The 22061-nt window shown below is 39.4% G+C and overlaps 1 protein-coding gene and 1 non-coding gene across 2 annotated transcripts in view; one reads left to right on the forward strand and one right to left on the reverse strand.

The window, feature by feature from the left end:
- The first annotated feature begins 1451 nt into the window (after positions 1-1451).
- Positions 1452-22061, forward strand: part of LOC130879398 (aldehyde dehydrogenase, cytosolic 1-like) — a 33062-nt gene continuing 12452 nt past the window's right edge. Inside the window, exons 1-7 of the mRNA XM_057777886.1 lie at positions 1452-1550; positions 5146-5250; positions 11758-11898; positions 13958-14087; positions 15973-16034; positions 17651-17779; positions 18919-19032. Coding sequence (XP_057633869.1) covers positions 1485-1550; positions 5146-5250; positions 11758-11898; positions 13958-14087; positions 15973-16034; positions 17651-17779; positions 18919-19032 — 747 coding nt within the window. The 5' untranslated portion in view covers positions 1452-1484. The remainder of the gene's footprint in view (positions 1551-5145; positions 5251-11757; positions 11899-13957; positions 14088-15972; positions 16035-17650; positions 17780-18918; positions 19033-22061) is intronic.
- On the reverse strand, positions 10068-10170 carry LOC130880873 (U6 spliceosomal RNA). The gene has a single exon (XR_009057668.1). It is a non-coding gene; the product is annotated as a U6 spliceosomal RNA (small nuclear RNA).

Here is a 22061-nt window from a genome sequence, read left to right on the forward strand (position 1 = left end):
GCAGGAACCTCCCTATAGCTGTAGGGATGGTTAGCTACAAACTAATTGATAAGTTTACTACATATCTTCATAAAATGCCTGTGTCCCTGAGAGTTTTCCTTGTAGCTTTTTTTTTATTACTAACAAGTTGTTAATGAATGGAGGGATATGTGTGTGTGTGTATACATGTATGTATGTATGTATGTATGTATGGGAGTTTGTAATGGAGAAGAAATAAGATTGGAAGAGAAAGAATGTAGAAGGATAAAAACGTAGAAAAATGAAGAAGAAGAAAAAAGAATGCAGAGTAATTAGAACAAGAATGAACTGGAACAGAGTGTGTAACAGAGAATTGGAATTAGAATTGAGATGGAGAGTTAGAGCTAAGAAATTATAGGCAATTAGGGCAAGAAAAGTAGAATTAATGCAGAACAATGAAGAGACATGACTGGAACTGCAAGCATGTGAATCTTTATCCTCAGATTAGAGCCGTCCTAAGATCCCTTTCGCCATCTGGAGGCAACCTGACCTTACAGCAAGTCGACAGCCAACCTCAAATTAAATGGAGAGAATCTCAAGTGATTCCACTAAAATCAGAAACAAAGCAAGGCTGTCCACTCTCTCCATATCTCTTCAATATGGTTCTTGAAGTTTTAGCAATAGCAATAGGACAACAAAAGGAGATCAAGGGGATTCAAGTTGGAAAAAAAGAAGTCAAACTTTTGTTATTTGCAGATGATATGATAGTACATATAAGTGACCCCAAAGCTCTATCAGAGAACTCCTACAACTGATAAATACCTTCAGTGATGTGGCAGGATAGAAGATCAACTCAAAAAAAAAAATCAGTAGACCTCCTATACACAAATGTCACTGGCCGTGGCACCAGGACTTATCCCTACTGCATGTACTGACTTTTTGGGATCCTAAGCTCTTTGGATGTATACCTAGCTCAGCCAACACATAGCAGGGAGGGCCTTGAACCTTCCACAAAGTGCCCAACCCTCTCTGAGCTTTAGATGGGGGTGGGATGGAAGGAAGTGTGCTGCTATTGACAACAGAACCTTTTCTTCTTTACTTCACAAATTCTCTGTTTCCCAGTCTATCCGAGAAGGGAAAGTTACATGATAACCTAAAAAGTCATGAAAAACTTAGAAAATGATAACTGGCTTTGAGCGTCCAGAGCTCCTGGTCAAGTAGTCTCTTAGCACAGGTTTGGCCTGGTGAATTAATTTATCTATAAATAGTGAGCAGTCTCTCCAGATGGAACTTCAGGGCTGAGGTGCAGGTTCCTTAAGGATTCACATTTAAAAGCAAAGTCTCCCTGCCAGCCTTAGGTGTTATAAGAGAGTAGTGTTCTTTCTGCCCTGCTCTGAGTCTGCCCATCCAATCATATCCAAATATGCAAATGACCCTTAGTGCATGCAGAGTCTAAAAAGGAGCAAGTGCCCTAACAGAACCAGACTGCTGAGCCTGTCACCTGTGTTCCAGGAGCCAAACCAGCAATGTCTTCCTCTGCACAACCTGAAATCCCTGCCCCGCTGAGCGACTTGAAGATTCAGTATACCAAGGTAAGAAAAACACTTGCAGGTGGGACTTTCCCTCGGGTCCTGGTTAAAGCATGGTCAATTGGGGCTTCTTTACAGACACAAAGACAACAAACTTGCAAATAGAGTGACCTGATTCAGTGGTGAATTCTAAGCCATATCAGGCATCTTCTCATAAGACACACATCCAGAGAAAAAGGATTTCACTCTATGTGGATGGTTCTTGTGCCAGAGTGCAGAGAAGCAGACTGAGCTGCTCAGGTCTATTAACCCTGTGCAGTGAGTACTTATGGTGAGAAAACAGAGGAACTTACTGGAAGGAGCCAGGCACATGGGAAGTTCTCTCTCTGGCTCTCTCTCTCAAAATAGCACAGTGGAACAGGGAAATATGGCTTTATGTTTGTTGACAGTGTTAAGGTTGGAGGACTTAACCCTGGACCTTGAATGGAAGCTGCTGCCAAAACCCCTGAATGGAATTGAATTATTTTTCTTATTTTGAAATAGAAATAGTAGTTGTTTATTTCTCCAGGCAGGCTTGCTTTTGTTAGAAAAAACATGCCATTGTTAACTGCTAAATATTTAGAGACACAAGAGCAGGAATCTGACCCAGGCTTGAAATCTGCAGCCAGAGAGAGCAGATGATTAGGCTGGACTCATCCTGAGGGACTCTTGTCATTTTGCCTCCTGAAAAGTTTCATGCCCACTTCTGTTACATATCTTAGGATTCCAAAGTTAAGAAAAATCTCTCTCTCTCTCTCTCTCTCTCTCTCTCTCTCTCACAAACACACACACACACACACACACACATCCAATCAAGTCATGGGAAAGTCACTTAAAATTAGCTGTATTATGGCCTGATGCAGAAAACAAAGGGAGAGACGAACTGTTCAACTCTGGGGAGAACTATGCTGGGTTCTGACTCAAACAAGGAAATTAGAGAGTGTTAAAGTTAGTGAGCAGACGGGATGTCGTCTCTCATCTATTTTGTTTTCCTTGTGAGCAAATGTAGTTGGTTTTGAATCCCTGAAGTCTTTTGCATTTTCCTAAGCACCTGAAGTGAGGCAGCTGCCTGGTTTAAGGGCTCTTTGCTTAAGCTAAGGTCCTTAGAGAGGAGTGGACCTAGGCCATGGTCCATGAGCAGCTAGACATGTCTGGGGCATGATTTCACCAGGCTTTTTTGGACAGAAAATGCTTTCAATTTAGGTTTTGACAAAGGAGAATATATGAACTAGGATGTGTGCACACTCTCCAACAGCTCACAGGTGTCAAAGTGTGTCCGCTCTATAGATTCTGACCCTCCTCTCACTTGGAAGAAATACCTGTCACAATCTATAAATCAGGTATTCCAAGAATATGGGGACTGTCCACATTGTTTATATAGTTATGGTTTAATCACTAAAAAGAGTTTGATTTGCATGATTTCAAACAAAAACGTATTTAGGTCATCAGAAAACCCCTCCCCCTTTTCTTCATTTGTCATTTGTGATTTTTTTTTTTAAGACTGTATTTGTGTGTGTGTGAGTGTGTGTGTGCATCTCAAGGAAGTTTTAAAGTGAGCTGTCTTTTTTCTGGGTTGTTTTATTTAGCACTTACTAATTAAAAATGAGGTGAAAGTACTAGAAAAATAAGCTATTCCTTAAAGCGTCATGTACAAATGCAGGCAGGACAAGTAATCCCTTACCACAGATAGACGTTTCTAGAGTGAAACTTCTTTGCTGGAAACATTACATAAAAACATCCTAGGGAGAATGGAGAGACTAAGTATTTAGAGTCAAGAACACATTTATTTGATGTTCAAATACTTCTACTTTATCATAAACAACACCATTCAGTGAATTTGATTTTTGATGTAAGTCTGGTCTACTTACTAAGCATTATATTCTTTGATATGCTTTGTCACACTTGGGAAGACACCAGCTATGTATGCAATTAAATTTCAATGGTGGAGTTTTCTCTATTCCTCTGCGTGTTCCTTTACTGGAACTAATGCATTAGGAGTGGGTTTTCTGGGAAGAAAAAATACAGTATTTCATTAAAGAACTAATTATTCTCCTTATCCTTTTAGTCTAGCTTAAGGGGATCCCAGCTTCCTAGGAATTGTCCCCTGTTCAAAGTGATTGGACCAGTCCAAATCTAATGTTAAGTGTCCACCTATGTCTGAGATTCTATTCTCTTGACCAGGAGATTTTTTCCTACTCGAACAGTGTTTAGTGCACAAGAAAAGGAACAAGGAAGCAGATTAATAACAATAAGAAAAAGAAATGCAGGTATAGTCAGAGAGTCGCATAATCTTAACTTTCACAGTGTTTTTTGTTTTTGTTTTCTGCACACAAAACAAGCCATTGTCGTATCATCGCCTCACCTATTTGGGTCTCATCCCCTAGTTCAGTTCCTCTTTGACTGGAGTAGGTAAAATGGAGTTCAGTGTTTGAGAACTATATTTCCTTTTTTCTTGAAAAAAAAAACAGACCCTTTTGTATTGGAAGCCTTTATAACTCTTTAAGTCCAAGTGCACCCATCAGCTTTCTGTCCGTAACAGCTTAGGAGCAGTGAGGAGATGCTACATGTCCTGCTACAGACATGAAGAGCTCATTTGAAAGGTACAGGGCCACTGGTCACACTCAGTCACCTCCACCTACCTCTTCCTTCTTACCATTGATATAGGATGAGGAGGAGCCCCGTTTCCTGAGGAGGAAAACAGTCAGAGCATTTGATTGGTAAAGAATTGAGGCCAGGGCTTGCTCATGGGGAGTGGTCTACATTAGCTATCTTAGCCCTGGTGTACTTTTTATGAATAATTTTTAACTTCTAGAATAGTTTACCTGACTTTTCCCAGATGTGGTTCCCATCGTATCATTCTCCTTTCATTTTGTCCTAATTTTCTGTCAGTCTGTCTGGCACAGTCATGTCCTGTCTGACAGAGACTTCATCAGAGAGAAGTTCTGAGGGTTCTCCAAGGATCTCAGGGGTGAAAGATTTTGTTTCCTGGGATTTGAGGTCTTTTTTCTCCTTTCTCGTTTCACACACCTTAACCACTTTCCAGTCCAAGGCAGCCAAGGTCCTCTGTCCTCCTGCCCCTGCATGCATGTGCTCCACTGACACCCACACAGGCAAACACGTATGTGTAAATAAAAAAGTGCATGTCTTTAAAGCATTTAACTTATCAAGGGACAATACTTCCCATGCTCAAAGCATGGCGTTAGTTAATAGTATTCTGTGCACATGGAATAAGCCACAAGGCTTCTGTCAGCTTTCTCACAATGGTTCTATTGCAAGGCTAAGATTTCTTTTATACAGAGGAAGGAATGGAGTCAAATGCACAGAAAAACAGTTTCTTAATAAAACCTGAGTTAAGGACACAAACACTGAAATTCCCACCCTTTTACAGGATCTAAGGGTGCCTCTCCCAGTTACTATGTCCTAGTAACACACACCAAATTCCCAGTTGTCTAACCTCTATGTTATTTAGGTGCTAAATGATACACATGTGAGCATATTTTAGACAGGGAAAGCCCCATAATATTTGGGCAACACTTAATACCTCAACACTAGTTGATCAAACCCTTCACCGTACTTCATATTTAAATGCTTTTTGTCTGCCTTTGCTGCATCCCCACAGATCTTCATCAACAATGAATGGCATGACTCAGTGAGTGGCAAGAAGTTTCCTGTCTTTAACCCTGCAACTGAGGAGATCATCTGTCATGTGGAAGAAGGGGACAAGGTAAGTTTTCCAACATCCGCAGGGCCAATTCACACCAGAAGTCTTTGTTTCTCACTGTTCTAAGCTCAAAGCCCACTGCAAGTTCAGTGAAAGACTTGAAAACATGGCTGCTCATGAAACTGGGTGAATGTTCTGTTGTCCTTGGCATAAGAAATTGCCTTGTATACATCTGGTAGAGAATAAATATCCACAATAAACAAGAACTTAAAAAAATAAAATATCAAGAAACAAGAAACAATAAATTAAAAAAAAACCCACAGGCTATAGATCTCATGTTAGCATTTCTAATGTTACTTGGGAATCTAGAATAGGGAGGTGGGGTTCAAAATGTTAATGTTCTGAGGCTACTATAGCATAATGAAATATTATTTTTTAAATACTTGTCTCTTTTCTTTTTCTTTTTTTTTTTTGGTTTTTCAAGACAGGGTTTCTCTGTGGCTTTGGAGCCTTTCCTGGAACTAGCTCTGTAGACCAGGCTGGTCTCAAACTCACAGAGATCCGCCTGCCTCTGCCTCCCAAGTGCTGGGATTAAAGGCGTGCGCCACCTCCGCCCGGCTTGTCTCTTTTCTTAATGGTTAGCATTAGTAATTAGTATGGGGTTTTAAGAGTTTTAATATAATAACATATTTAAAGTGTCTGTCTGTATTTTTTTTTAAATTTTTTAATACCTCTTTGGCTTTTGGCTCTGTTTCTTTGAGGGGCCCACCAACCAATTTCCAAATAAATATATAGAGACTTATTCTTGCTGGCCTTAACTTGTCTTGTTTCTAGCCAGCTTCCCTTAACTTAAATTATCCCAGCTCTGTTTTGCCTCTGAGCTTTTATCTTTATCCCATAGGCCTTTCTTAACTTCTTACTCCTTGGTTTGCTGTGTAGCTGGATCCTGGCCCCTTGCATCCTCCTCTCTTCCGTTTTTCATTCCTTGATCTTTCCCCTGAGATTTATCCTCCTATTTATTGTCTCTGCCTGCAAGTCCTGCCTATCCTTTCTCCTTCCCTGCTATGGACCATTCAGCTCTTTATTAGACCAATCAGGTGTCTTAGACAGGCAAAGTAACAGCTTCACAGAGTTAAACAAATGCAACATAGAAGAATACAGCACATCTTTGTGTAATTAAACAAATATTACACAGTGCAAACAACTGTAACACATCTTTAACTAATATTATACAACATCTTTTAGCTAATTATGCCTTTTCCTTGTCAATAAAATGACACTAAAGAAGAAGACTATGAGTCTGTAGATATAAGGTAACAAAAAGTCATATTATCAATGCTTTAACATTGCGGCCTTGAACATTTAGCTTCTATGAGACATTTTGCTCTGATACTGGTGTTAGCTCCATCAGGAAAACAACTCTCTGCCTGGGTTCACTAGAATCTTTGTCAGGCAGGCTGAGAATTTTGGTTGAGGTTTACCTTCTTCTGAAGGCACAGATGGGAAAACTGGTGATCATCCCAGCAGCCTTGCCAGTGAGCACTGATCTGTTCTGTGTTTAGTGACAACTGCTTCTCTCATAGAAAGAGCAAGGAGACTAATTCATCCCCAGACAAACTACAGGCCAAGTCACTGTGCCAATCTTGTTGGCTGAACAAATGAATCCCCTAAGACAGTCATTCTCCACCTGTGGGGTGGGGGGAGTCGAACAACCCTGTCATAGAGCTCACCTAAGACTATCAGAACACATAGATATTAAGTTATAATTCATAACAGTGGTAAAGTGGCAGCTGTGAAGTAGCAACAAAAATACATTTATTGTGGGAGTCACCACAAACAAGGAACTGTATTACAAGGTCACAGCACTGGGAAGGTCGAGAACCACTGCTATGAGGAAACTGTTAGTGATAAGCAAGAGCTGGCTTCACAGCCACATTCCTATGTCTCTATCCTGTTCTGAAATCATTCATCAAATTGTCCTTTTAGAAATGTTGATATTCAAACAATTTGTGAGAGCTCTAATGAAGAGTGACTAGCATTGCTTAGAGGACGGTTCTAACCGGGTAAAGTTCACAGTCAAGTCTGATATGCTAGGCTTACTCATTAGGTCACAGGCTAAAGGTTTTGGAGATTTTATCCACAAGCAGAATGGGGCTACCAACAGGCCAAATCAAGCCTTTCATGGTATCACGAGGGTGGGGCAGGAGCCAGAGTAAATACATCTTTTTTCTCTTCAGTGACTCTGACTTAAAACTGTAGTATTTTATTTCCCCAGGTCACAAGGCTTGATGATAGTAAATAATAGTTAACCTGGTCACTGTTTTCTGTTTAATTCAAAAGTATCTTGGAAATGCCAGCCCCTGAATAAAAATCTACAATAAAAGAACCTTGAAGTTAAAAAATACTACAAAAAATGCTATCAAAAACATTTATGGGACCTATAATTTTGGCTTATGAAAAATATTCATCACATAATGGAAAAGAATTATTTACAGTATTATTTTTGTATAAAGATCAACAAGAATAAGCCATACAAAGCTTATGTGTCATATCCAAGAACAGATGAATATATTTGTGTCTTTCCATAATGTCTATGTATATTGAATAGCAATAAATTCACAAGATTTAGCCATTCAAATAAGAGCAATTTGGTATAAAACTCAGTCTGCTTGACGAGAATGTGAATTCTTTCTTTCAGGATTAATTACTAACATTAATTCTCATACCACACATGACATAGTAAACGTATTTGGACCACTGTATATGCATATATGGATTACTAAATAAATACAAGTTAAAGAGTCTGTAGCAGTGTCAGAAGCTTCAGAAGTGGTTTAGAAAGCACCTGTAATGGTGAGGAATCCATGCCTGGGCAGAGCTGCTAGGGAGTGGCTGGAGTCAGGGGGAATAAAGAAGCTGCAAAGCTCAACTGTAAGATCAAAGGTCAGACCGGGTCTAGAACAGAAAAGAGCAGTTCATACAGGTGAGCATGTATATGGGCCGGCCACCCAGTAGGCTGGACAATAGCAGGGGCCCAGCTGAGTCAATGTGACCTTCGTACCAGTCTGACACCCACACTGGGTATCAGACCATAGTTTGTTCAGAGGCCATGCACTGCAGTCTTAGCTGTCCATCAATTTTTTGTTATCCAGGCAAGGTAGTAGGACCCTTTTCTGGGTGCCTGTTAAGTTCTTTCTGTGATTACCTTGATTTGATTATAATATGCCTACTTGGCTACACACTTTCAATTCTCCCTAGTATATGTATAAGACGGCTTGCTTTCTATCCTTAAGAGTATGTTACTCCTCAAACTGTGCTAGGCCGGTGGTATATGGTGGAGTTCCTTGGTCCACCTAGAGGCTGGAGTCATCTTTCTCCCTCAAAATGGAGACAAAAGCTTCTCATAAAATGCACTCTCACAGGGGTAACCCACAGGCTGAAAAAGCACTCTTGTCTACAATGTGGAGTGACTTAACAGCAGTGACTGTTTCACAAAGTAGCGCTATTGAACATCCTTGCTGAGAAAATTGAATGTGGAGGCCAGATGTAGAATAAAATGTTGGTTCTAGTCTGTTGTGTTTCAGTAGCATAAAGAAAGGTCACTAGAGTAAGGTAACAAAGGTAACATTTCCTTCCTTATCACTAAAGCAGGGTCCACAATATTTAAATATAATGGTAACTGGGGTGATAAAGAACTTGCCTTCTTGTAGCTTAGTCAGTCTTTATTATGATCTGCCATTGAGCTGGGTGTCTGCTGACTATTGAGGCAAGTTGTTATATTAAAACAGGCCTTGAGGAACGTGTAAGATTTTGGAAGTAAGTGGGTTTGCTCATAGGACCTTCTTTATGCAAAAAGAATTTCAGGAGCAAAGGTGGCACGAACTGCCTGAGCTAGAGTAGGAGAAATGTGAACAGGAAGTCTTTCCAGAAAATATTGGACCTTGAAAACGAGAGAGCTTTGCTCTTGGGATTATGGGTGAAGCCAGCAGTTGTAAATACACACAAGATTGTGATAAGATAAATTACATGGCAGTTAATCTAGTAGCATTAAAGAGAAAGTGGGAAGTGGAGAGAGTGAATGGGAGGCTGTTCACAGGTTAGAACAGAAAAGGCCTTTGTGATAGAAAGTAGAGAAGCTGAAAGGCTGTGGCTTGTCTTGTAGGACCACAGTTAACCCCATCTTGTGCACATTTGACATGTCTGCCACGTAGAAAACGTGAGAGACTTGTGAGTTTAAAGATAAAATAAGTGAACTTCAAACAAGTTGTGGCGCAGCACAGTCCAGTTTAGAATAGAGTGGACCATCTTCACCCTCAGATTCAACCCTGGGACCTGAAATGTGTAGCTGTGACATAGATGTCACGGCTGTGTGCACACTGCGTGCGCAGAAAAACGTGGCCACTATTCTCGAAACAGTACAGTTTGTCTATTACTTCACTAAGCATTTGTATTCAATATCAGAAGTATGGTTATTAAAAGGGTGTTTGAGAGGTAATATGTAAATACTAAGTTTAGCACTTGTGAATTTAGATTATCTTTCAATGACTTGGGGAACAATTCCTCTAGCATACAAAGGAAGGCCTGTGTTTACCTAGATTTTTCATTCCCAGAATTCCCTCAATTTTTTTTTTTTTTTTTTTTATATTTTGGTTTTTCGAGACAGGGTTTCTCTGTGGCTTTGGAGCCTGTCCTGGAACTAGCTCTGTAGACCAGGCTGGCCTCGAACTCACAGAGATCCGCCTGCCTCTGCCTCCCGAGTGCTGGGATTAAAGGCGTGCGCCGCCATCGCCCGGCTTCAATTTTTGTTTACTGCTTCTGGTTCCATTATCTGGTCTCACACAGTTTTCTTCACCTGATGGCTTGCTTTCTCTTGGCTTTCTAAAAATATGGAATACTTCACAAATTTACCTGTCATCCTTGTGCAGGGGTCATACAAACTCTGTATCATGCTAATTTTAATATATGTGCTGCTGAAGCCAGCATGAGGCCTGTGTTTAATATAATAGCATGATGATGATGTTCGGGTCTAGGTTCCTCCCATTAATGAATGTTTCAGAACAAGCTCTGTACCTCACTGTCCTATTGTTAGCCAAGCGATAGAAAGCTATATGGTGGATGTATATTTGGATGCCTCAAAATTATAAGGGAGAACTCAGAATCCATTTTTTAAAATAAAAACTCAGTGTCTTTAGTCTATTTCTGGTCCTGCAAGATTAAACATCTGGCTTGAGAGAAGGGGAGCCATGATCCAAACGATAAAACCAGAAGAATAAATTTACTTGTAACAGTGTTCGGGAGGCAGTTTTTTGCTTTTTTTTTCATGCATGGTAACGTGGTGTCTCAAAGTCATTTCACTCCATTGCTCAGAGGGGCCAGGAAGCTCAAGAGAGTTCTTATTAAACAGAGGCGAGCGATGGAACACTGAGCGAAGGGATCCACACAGCACCGTGGTCACACTAGTTTAAGATGTGTGGTTTAAAACCCACTTTATTCTCCTTCGCAAGGTGCATTACAACAACAAGTCAAGCCCACTGCCCTTTTGATCACCTTGATTTATAGTGTACCCTATACTGGTGAGTCCTGTAGACAAAAAGCTGTGCAATAGTCTTGCCTGCTATTTGTTATTTGCAGTTGATCTGATGACGTTAAAAAAGCACACGAAGTAGGAGTGGAAGAAGCAATGACACTTTCAGGGTGGACTGGAAGAGACGAGAAGCGTGAAGAGGGGTCTACAGAGGACAGGAGTGACCATGACAATATGGAAGGGACATGGCTCAGGAGACTTAAAGGAGTAAACTAAAGGAAAAACGCAGCAGTGATTAAAGTACATGAGCAAAACCAAGAAAGCCAAATAGTGCGAGTGTGACTTTGTTCTATTACTCCATTTGGCTTCAGTTAATGAGGCTATAAGCAGTATCTTATTAATAAAAGAATGTCCTCCACTTATTTAGGGGCTAGAGTGGATCACTTTGCATGCAGTTGGGAAATGGGAAAAAAACTTACCATACACACAGTGCTTTGGTTTGAATGTGAAATGAATTTATGAGCCCAGCTCATAAATTAACACAACTTTCACCAGGTGGTGGCGCTGTTCTGAGAGGCTATCAAAGATTACTCCCAGATGTAGAGTTGTGATCAGATTACATGGTTCATAGCCACTCTTTTTGTCTTGAGATAGCCTTTGGTTTTTTGCTTTAATTTCTTCATCTGTAAAATGAATTTTCACAGCATTTTCTGAATCAAATGAGATAAAGTGTTTAAATTAACCAGAACATTATTTCAAATAAAATAAACTCTTTGTCCTATTTACATGGGATGAAGTAAAAGCTATTAAGACAGTACTTCTTTTCTAGAGTTTAACTATTTGATAAGATATGGAGTTTACGTGAAATATTAATCAAGAGAAATCATTGTATCATATTATGATGCAGTGTGTGTGGAATGTTCTGGACCCTGCGCTAACGTAGACTAGCGTTAGTCTCTAAGAACTGTGTTACAGTTTATTAAGTTGTGATGTTTTGCTCGCCAGTCTAGAGTTTTGGACTGAAATGAATGTTCTGTGACTTCCAGGCAGATGTGGACAAAGCTGTGAAGGCTGCACGACAGGCTTTTCAGATTGGCTCCACATGGCGCACCATGGATGCTTCAGAGAGGGGGCGGCTGCTGAACAAGCTGGCTGACTTGTTGGAAAGAGACCGTCTACTGCTGGCTGTGAGTATTAACTTACACCAAAGGGAGACAGTGGGGAAGCTTCTGGGAGCATTCACCATTCCAACTGGATGGTCAGTTTGGTGTAGAGCCAGACTGACAAACTTGCTCCTGCCTTTTCTCTAGAACTTCTCAGAGCCCAGAGCCCAACATTGCTATACTCATGAAATCTCTTTATGCTCTCATGGCCTGTATTTTTAAATTTCAATAGTTAGATAAGTCAGTATAGATTACGGATGGAGGGTATATTTCCTTTACATTTCTGCTTTGAATTTTAGTAAAGCCAACTGAAAACACAGTGTTACACAGGCTACAATTCAGAGTAAATATTATCAGCCTCGGAATCTTAGGTGACAACAAGATATAAGCCATCATTTTATCAAAAATATCAACAATTCTGCAATTATTAAAAATCACATATTCTTTTAGAATTTTTTCATTGTTCAAAACGTGCCAAAATAGATTTCATAGCTCTGTAGTAAATGTATACTAACTGAAATATTCTACTAAAAGGAATTGGTATTGCCCAAAGCTTAGTTCTTTTCATTTGTCTTAATTGCACAGTGAAATGTCTTAACTTCTTCTGTCAGCTTGAGAGCCATAGGGATAGAAGAATAGATATAAAGTGACATTTGAGTTAATTTAAGATAGTGGACAATAGCTGGGCAGTGGTGGCGCACGGCTTTAATCCCAGCACTCGGGAGGCAGAGGCAGGAGGATCTCTGTGAGTTCGAGGCCAGCCTGGTCTAGAAGAGCTAGTTCCAGGACAGGAACCAAAAGCTACGGAGAAGCCCTGTCTCAAAAATCAAAAAAAAAAAAAAAAAAAAGATAGTGGACAATATCAAACCTGTGCATCTTGCCAGGTGACACCCAGTGGATAGTATGATTCCAAAGCATCCTTTAAAGTCTGCATAAAAGGGTGAGGAGAAGATACTACTAAGATAAGAAAATGTGGAACTTCATAATCTTTTAATTTTTCTTTTATTAAAATAGATTTTTTTCTCATACAATACATCCTGATTTTATTTCCCCTCCCTCTGTTGCTCCTAGTTCCTTGCCCCCCACCATGTGGATCCACCTCTGGTGGTCTCTCATTAGAAAAGAACAGGTTTCTAAGAGATAACAACCAAAGATGACAAAATAAAATATAATCAGGTAAAGTAAAAAAAAAAAAAGTCATTATATTGAAGTTGAACGCAGCAGACAAACAGAAGGAAAAACGCTCCAAGACCAGGCATAAAGAAGGAGAGACTCACTTGTTCTCACAGTCAGGGGATCCCATAAAATGAGAAGCTAAAAGCTTTAATGTATCTTCAGAGGACTTGCTGCAGATCCATGCAGGCCCCATGCTTGCTGCTTCAATCGTTGAGATCATGTGTATCTCGTTTAGAGGTTTCAACTTTTTTAAAGGGCCTCATCCTCCTGGTGTCCTCCATCTTCTCTGGCTCTTAAACCTTCTCTGCCTTCTCTTCCATGGTGGTCACTGAGCTCTGAGAGGAGGAATTAATGAAATACTTATGACAATATTTCCCAAACAAAGGGTTAATCGTTAAATTCTCTGCTATGGAGGTATTGCAATTGTGTGAACACACAGGTATGGATATAACAATTGTATGAGCAGACTGTTTATACATGAGAGGAACAGGATGACAATAGTGACATTATGTATAGTTGCAGAGCCTGAATTGTTGCTACAGTCAAATGACAAGTGCAAGCTTGTTGGAACTCTGATAGGATGTGGAGACTAGGAATCATTTTCACAGCTGAGTACTTATATAACCGGATCTTAGACATGCTTAGCCAGAGGTACTTAGAATCCGACAGAAAGATTAGTGGGATCAGGCTATCAGGATGTCACTACCTCTCTCATCAGGATTTTGTTATTTGACCACAAACAAGACATTTAATTCTTTCTTAAGTTGCTTTCAAAGGAACATTTGATTTAAGAATCTTTATATTTCTAAAACCCTAGTACGTAATTACTAAAACCATTGACTGTATATTCTTGATGTAATTTTTATTATTGAATGTTTAGACTTTGATACTCCTACCTATTTTTCAGACAATGGAATCAATGAATGCTGGGAAAGTATTCCCCCAGGCATACATGATGGATTTAGATATCAGCATAAAAACATTGAAGTACTGTGCAGGCTGGGCTGACAAGATCCATGGCCAAACAATACCAAGTGGTAAGTACATTTGGGAAACTACCTGCATGATGTCAGAAGTAGAGGCAGTTCCTGTAGAACTGAATACCTTCAAACTCTCCCTGACAAATGTGTCCATCGACTAGGTAAATAATTACTCTACTTTTCACATTGACTCAACAGAGGTCTGGTGCTAAAAGTTTTATTAAGAGTAAACATTGTGGATAGTATAGACAGAATTTAAGTAAGAACATTCTTATAGACTCACCTACTAATTTGAGTGAGATGTCTTAGGGTCCCAAGTTTTCAAAACTGGCCACAGAAATTATTTATTGAGTGTCATTCCCATAATGACAATTGTACTTCTTCTGCAATAATATTACCTAAGTCTTTGCATGTCCGGAATGTAAGCTGTGCTGATTTGTGCCCAGTATACTTAGTCCAATATACTTCAACAACCCAATATATACCAATGTGATCCAACAGCACCAAGCAAAATGAGACTCTGATTCAGCAGGATTAGGAATATTTGCCTGGAAGTGTGATGTATTGCTTAGTGGGGTATGCAAGCAGCAGAACAGACACACAACAAATATTTCATGTGAGAAAAGAATCAGTTTGGGAAGGGTTGGAGACAGTTTCATATCTCTGTCTACAATGACTTCAGGAACCCAAAAAATCCACTTCAAGGTTTTCCTCTGATGTGCACTTCCACTCAAACTGGATACAGTATAAGATATATTAGCTTCTCATACCTCTTATAAGATATAAGAAGAGAATGAGACAACAGGGGTACTATGAACCAGGTTATTTTATAGCTCTTACTCTACTCTTGGGAAACATAGAGGAAGCTGTTCAAAGAACCTGTAGATCCAGACAGTGTGGTTGTGTGCTAGCAGTGGTTCCTGTGGAAGCCAGAACAAAACACACAACAGTAAAACTCTAAATGGTACCACATCAAGGTGAGTATTTGCTGGGGTAAAACACTATGAACTAAAGAACTTATGAACAAAACAGTCTCTTTCACTTGTATTTCTATACTATATTAGTTCTGAGGGAAATAAGGGCAAAAAATTAGGGCAGAAACCTAGAAGCAGTAACTGAAGCTGAGGCAATGGACAAAAACAATATACTATTGGGTTACTTTTTATGGCTTGCTCAGCCTGATTTCTTATACAATCCAGCATCATCTGCCAAGGTTTGGTATTATTCACAGTGGGCTGGGCCATCCCAAATCCAAAAATAATTGAGAAAATGTTGTGATCACTTGCCTATAGAGCAATCTCATCAGAGTATTTTCTCAATTAAGGTTTCCTCTTCCAAGATATATTTAGGTTTGTGTTGATAGTGAGGCACAAGAGTCATTCAAATCAAGACAGATAAGACCCACATTTCATTTCAAATATTTCATTCATCAAATAAGAGATTGCATTTATATTTGGTAGAAAAAAGGAAACTCCAAAACTATAACAATTTTAAGAGAAAGACTTCTTACTTCTTGGAGAAGTTTTACTATTTTAAATATTTTACCTTTTTATAAGCTGGAGCTCCTGGAACATTTGAGTACTGGGAACTTTTGCACATGGTTCTGCCTTTATCCAGAGGGGACCTCATCTCCCAGTTCCTTTCTGTACCACTCTGTGTATGAGGGTGATGTAGAAGGCAGCCATCTGGAATACAGAGAATGGAGTTAACATTCTATGGGATCTTCCCCAATCCTGTCACTCATTTTCCTGTACCTCAGTCTTTAGATTGAAATTGCTGTTTGAGAGCTTCATTGCTCATGTTATTAACCTTGGAGACAGGATGTTTTGTTTCCCTTTTGCTACTCACTGTGAACCCCCTCTCCTAGCAACCGCACATCTCCCTGCCCCGAGTGGATCCTGCATTTGCCTTCATTGGACGGTGTGTTTGCTCTGTTTTTCAGATGGAGATATTTTCACTTATACAAGACGTGAGCCTATTGGGGTGTGCGGCCAAATCATCCCCGTAAGTCTTACTTCATGACTCTGATGGGGAAAAGAGAGCTGTATTTCCATTTGATCTGAAGCCCATTCCCACACAAGTGAAACTTATGTGATGATTATGTGTGAAGTAAATTCAACAACATTGACTACCTGAAGCACTCATTCCTATACCTTTGCTTCTTGTATATGAGCTATCTTGTCCAGAAACCCCTCAATATAATGCTTTGCACTTTGAGGATGTTTCAATATTGAAAAATAAGCCCTAAGAGTTTATTGCATGTTTTTTTTTTTTTTCTGGAATTGTGCTTTGTTCTGGTTCCATGAGCTGTGCTTTGTAACTGTATGACAAAGGTTTATCACGGCTCATCTGTGTCTGAACATTTCTATGGGACACAGCTCCCAGAACTGCTGTCTCCTCCTTGACACTTCCCATTGTTGACAGTAACTGAAGCAAGACTGTTCAAATCCTGGATTTTTTTTTTTTTATTTCAGTGGAAGGAATAAGCTCCATAACAATTGGAAAAGTATGTGGCCTATATTTAACTTTAGGTAGCAGGTTTGGGTAGTCAATATTCTTCTTCCAAAAAATCATGTTCTGGATGCAACCAGATTTTCTTGAAAGTTAACACAGGACACTGGCCACATACATAGTTTAAAAGGCTAAATTAAAACACATTGAAGTATCCCAAAGGTTTTGAAATGACAGTCATTCTCTTTTAATAAGACTGAACATACCAGTGTATTCATGGAACAGTTTAGTATTTCAAAGGCTTAAAAACACTCAAACACGTCTACATCACTCTACCAGCTAGGACTATTGGAAAAGTTTACATTTTAACTTTTCCCCTTTGTCCTGTTTTTTTTTTTTTTTTTCCTGGGGATCAAACACTGGACTTCACACATGATACACAGATGTATGCTATGCCATAACCCTGAATTTCTTGATTAATCCTTAGAACATCCATCTAAAGTAGAGTGGACTGTTTTCAGGACTCCCGGGTGGCGAATGCCTTAAATAGAGAAGAAGCAGTCACATATCTTATTTCTTACTGCTGACCAGTGGGGTTGCTGGGATGATCTGAACTTAAACACTCACCCTCAGAATGGGGATTTGATACCTCTTTGTGTAAACTTTAACAATTTTTTTTTTCTGGACTGAACCTAACTCAGTGGAGTGGAGAACACATTCAATATGCGTGCATCCTTGGGTTCACTCCCTAGCACACATACACACAAAATCTACTGGATGTGGATTTTTCTGAATTATTATATTGGATAAAATATCATAAGTGCCTTCCAGGAAGAAAGAGGAAGAGGATTTCACACTTTTAAAGCACAAGTAAATTACAACATGCTTAACTATATGTGAAGCCATGAAGTAGCATTTTTCTTGTAAAATAAGAGTTCAGAATAACATGACTTGATTGCATTTGGTAGCTCTTCTTCTTCCCTTCTCCTACATAGTTTGTTTTAAGCTTTTTCTCATTTTGTAGTTTCTTTGTAAACTTAAGTAAAATAAACTAGATAATTATAAAGAACTTCTAAAATATTAGTCAACTTTTATCAGGGTAGCAAGCATCAGTAACAAATGTAGCTTTGAGCGATACAAAAAGTGCATTGTTCATTTTTTCTTACTAGTGGAATGGTCCGTTGATCATGTTAACTTGGAAGATAGGCCCTGCCCTTGCCTGTGGGAACACAGTGATTGTCAAACCAGCAGAGCAAACCCCTCTCACTGCTCTTCATATGGCATCTTTAGTAAAAGAGGTAAGTCTCCAGAGTCTAAATGTGCAGGAGATTTAGGGTCCCCTGTTCACCTACAGCCTCATTCTCATCACTATGAGTTTCGCTGATCACACACGCTGCTCCTGTCCAGTTGTGCAGACGAAAGCTGCAGAGCTACAGGCTGAAACTTTTCAGCAAAAATGTGTGTCTTTCTAAATAATGACAGAGGCTCATAGCCAGTCACCTTGTAATGAGTTATTTACATTGTTCAAATATCATGAGTGTAAGTTAATCAGGAAATGTAGCATTTTTTTCAAATGGTGAAATACTGAGTTTATCTTCACTATCTAGCTTATATCTTACCTGGTTGTTTCTGTAAACTTCTTTGAAGTTATTTTAGTTTTAATATCTTTAAAGGTTAGAGGCTGCTGTTTCAATATGCTTCTAGTTTTGATGGTGGTGAGTGTAAATTCTGTCTTTCTGTATAGGTAATTTAACATACACTCTGATATTCTATCTATTTGAGTTCCCTTTTATAAATTTGATGCAGTTAATCATTGGAGTGATCAGTTGTGGCAAGTTTGTTGTCAACTTGACAAACCTAGGAAGAAGGTACATCATCAAGAAATTGTCTTCTTCAGATTGGACTGTGCAGTTTTTCCTTGATGTCTGATTGATGTAGTAAGGCCCAGCCCACTGCGGACAGAGCTATCCCTAGGCAGGTTGGCCTAACTGCATAAGAGAGGTAGCTGAGCCAGCCAGAGAAAATAAGGCAGTGCATATAATTTCTTTGTGGTATGTGCTCTAGTTCCTGGTTCCAGGTTCCTACCTTGGCTTCCCTCAACAATAGACATAACCTATGAACCAGATAAATGTCTTCATTCCCAGTATTGTTTTGGTTAATGTTTTATCTTAGCAAATGAGAAGCAATTGATACACCAATGATGACAGATTTGCTCATAGAACATAGTGTCCTCACAGATTACCACACTTAGAGATATTTTCATATGGAAAAGAAATTAAAAACAATAATGAATAAAGGACAGATACACTTTGGTACATTTTCTTGAGAGAAGAACCCCCACAGTGAGCATAAAGAAATAGCTCCAGTTTCCCCCTTAGTTTTTTTTTTTTAAGAATTAAATTCTTGATTTATTAACTGCTTGCTTCTTAACTTGCAGGCAGGATTTCCTCCTGGTGTGGTGAATATTGTCCCTGGATATGGACCAACTGCAGGGGCAGCCATCTCCTCACACATGGACATAGACAAAGTAGCCTTCACGGGATCAACAGAGGTAGAGTAATTTCCAGAATATCTTCTCTTTAACAAGCAGAGATATGCTCTCTGAAGCTGTCTTGCAGTCAATATTTTCTTTAGAAATTTTGAATAGTAATAAAATGCTATTATGTGTCTGAAAGATTACAGTAAATGATTTGTAGTGTAATCACTAGTGTCTCTTAGGAGAAATACAGCCTTTGAGGTAGTCAGATGATTAGTTTGGTGTATGGTAGGAAATACAAGTTAGGCTACAGTGATTTGTATGAGTTAATGTAACTACTGCTTCTAGATTAAGAAAAGTAAATGGTAGAGTCTCACCTCTAGCTCCTGTGTGGAATTCTATCTACACAGTACACCCTGAGAGAGTGACACATTGCAATTTCTTCCATGTTCCTATCTGGAGAGCCTTGGATTTCTGTGTTGCTTGCTACACCTGAGTAGATAAATGTTGAAGAATGGGAACCAGCCATAACTGATGTAGGAGGATCTTCTATCTATGTGTTGCTTTCATTGGTCAAATAAAGAGACTACCTTGGCCTTTTGATAGGACAGCAGCTTAGATAGATGGAGTAGACTGAACAGAATGCTGGAAGAAAAAAAGCAGAGTCATGCAGATGCCATGATTCTCCAGCCTGAGAAGGATATAGGTTAGAATCTTGCTGGTAAGCAACAGTCTTGTGGTGATACACAGGTTATTATAAATGGGTTAATCAAGATGTGAGAGTTAGCCAATAAGAAGTTAGAACTAATGGTCCGGGCAGTGTTTAAGTGAATACAGTTTCTGTGTAATTATTTCTGGTGTAAAGCTAGCTGGGAGCCAGGCAGTGGGAAGCAGCCCACGGTTCCTTTTACTACACATAACCATAACAAGACTCAGTAAGGGGAGAGGGGGCACTGGGGAAGAGTTGTGAAATAGAATTCTGGTGGTGGAAGGAGTTTCTATTACAAACAAAAGAAGTTATAGATATTGAGCTGTTTTTAGCAAAGCCATGCTGGAGTCACTCTGCCAGATTAGAATGCTATTAACTATTGACCAAAATGATACTGCATGACTCATTGGCATGGTCGGGAAAGGTGAACTTCAATAGACCTCGCCAGGTCCTCAATCATGAGTTCAGGTCCTGATATGGAAGGGGTGTCGGTGCAAAGAAAACTTCAGACCACCAAATGGATTGTACTCAAGGGGCCCCAAATAGCTCAGACCATCTTTATTTATGTATAAACAGAGATTTTTCTTACCAGAATTACATGAACAGCTTTATTATTGGCTTCTATTTTTGACTTTAGGAAATACATCACAATTTAAAGAATACATTGTGATTATTATGGAAGTTCTAAATGTTCCCCTTTATGCTTCTTCAAATAAACTTTCCTACTCCCTACAAAACCTTCTAGACATAAAGTTCAGCTTTTTTGCATGCTTAACTAAATATCAAGTCAGGTATATCCCGCTCTAGCAGCGCTTATGCCTGCTGGCAGCTAACTGTGGTGTCAAAGTTAAAAAGTATTGACGTGGGTATAATGCTTTAAGAACAACAATATTCAAACTCAGACAATTCTTTCATGCCAGCAAGATATGCTTTTATACAGTTCCCTTTTCTGCAAGCGGGTTCCCTGTCTAAATCTCTGTGTAAAAGGCAGACTTGATAAAGCAGTCTTTTTCCATCTCATTATACCATGCTTCTTCCACCAATATAAGCTCCGGTGTATGGTAAAGATGGATCTGCCCATCACATAGTTTGAACTGTAGCTTTTACTCTCAGAGCATGCCAGATCCTACCAATGATTCTATACTTGGTATCCAGGAACATACTCTCAACAGTGGCACTATGTGTGTTCCTGAGGTTTTTCCCCTATTCTGTGTCTGCATGCCTTGCTCTCCTTTTCAGTTCTTTGAGCCATTGCTAATATTCTAAGTGTTGTTTTCTCAAATGTCTGTATTGAGTCAGAAAAGTTCTCAGGATCAGGAATTGAACTTGGGAGCAGCTTTGTTGTGTGATTGTCTTAACTAATCCTCAACTTGGTGCCATTTTGCTACTCCTGTAACGCTATCACTATGCCCATTTACCTTCTGAAAAGGAAACAATGAAATAAGGGGACTAGGAAACTTCTGGCTTCAAATAAGAAGGGTGTGTCTCAGAAAAAAAAGAATAATCATTTCCCAATTTGAGATTCTTTATTTGAGAAGCACGGGCACTATAGTTCCTACTTTATTCAGTTCCACACAGTAAAAGCGACAGCTGGTAGAAGAAGATATTTCGTGCCCTGCTGAGCACTCAGGAAAATATCTGTGAAGCATCCTCAGCTTCTGCTTCCTCCTCCCACTCACTTTGTCACATTAATTTAGGAGACGTGTCAATGTGCCCTCTCATCTCCTGATTAGTCTTTTACATTTGTCCAGGCTTTGGCATGAATATGCCATAATCTCCTGTACCCTGACTCCCATTGATTCTGTACTGCCAGGATGCTAGCATCTTTAGGTCTGAAGGAATCATGAACTAAAAGTTTTCCCATCTGTGTTCTCATTGTCTACGATGTAATCATAAGCATGAATGTCTTTGCCGCATAGCTAGTTTTCACCCTTGCCTGGTTAGTCTTGAAGAGTCTCTTGTTCTTTGTTAGCCACAAAAAGATGTACAATTGCTTGTGAATTAATACTGAATAATGACATGTTAGCAACATGCTTTAGGACACCAGGTTGAACAAAAATAGCATTAGTCCTACTCAAACTCATTGTGCTTGTTTCTTTAAAGATACTGGCAATTGTGTAAGAGGCAGAGACAGTGTCTCTCATGGTGATAACAACAACGGGACCCATTCTAGTGAAATTTTTATTACATTCCTTTAAAATAGACCTCCAGCCACAAAGGAAAGTACAGTCATTTTTTAGTGGTGGCGGGCACTGGCTACATTTGGCCTACATGGCAATGAAACAATATGATGAACACATTATCATACCACAGCCTTAAGAGTTCTGTTTTGTCTTTCTTGAAGGTACAAAGAAATGAAATTGTAGGCTAAAAATCATTTTCTGTTTTCTGTGAA

This window comes from Chionomys nivalis, chromosome 8 (assembly GCF_950005125.1).
Source record: "Chionomys nivalis chromosome 8, mChiNiv1.1, whole genome shotgun sequence".
In the NCBI taxonomy this organism is placed as follows: domain Eukaryota; kingdom Metazoa; phylum Chordata; class Mammalia; order Rodentia; family Cricetidae; genus Chionomys; species Chionomys nivalis.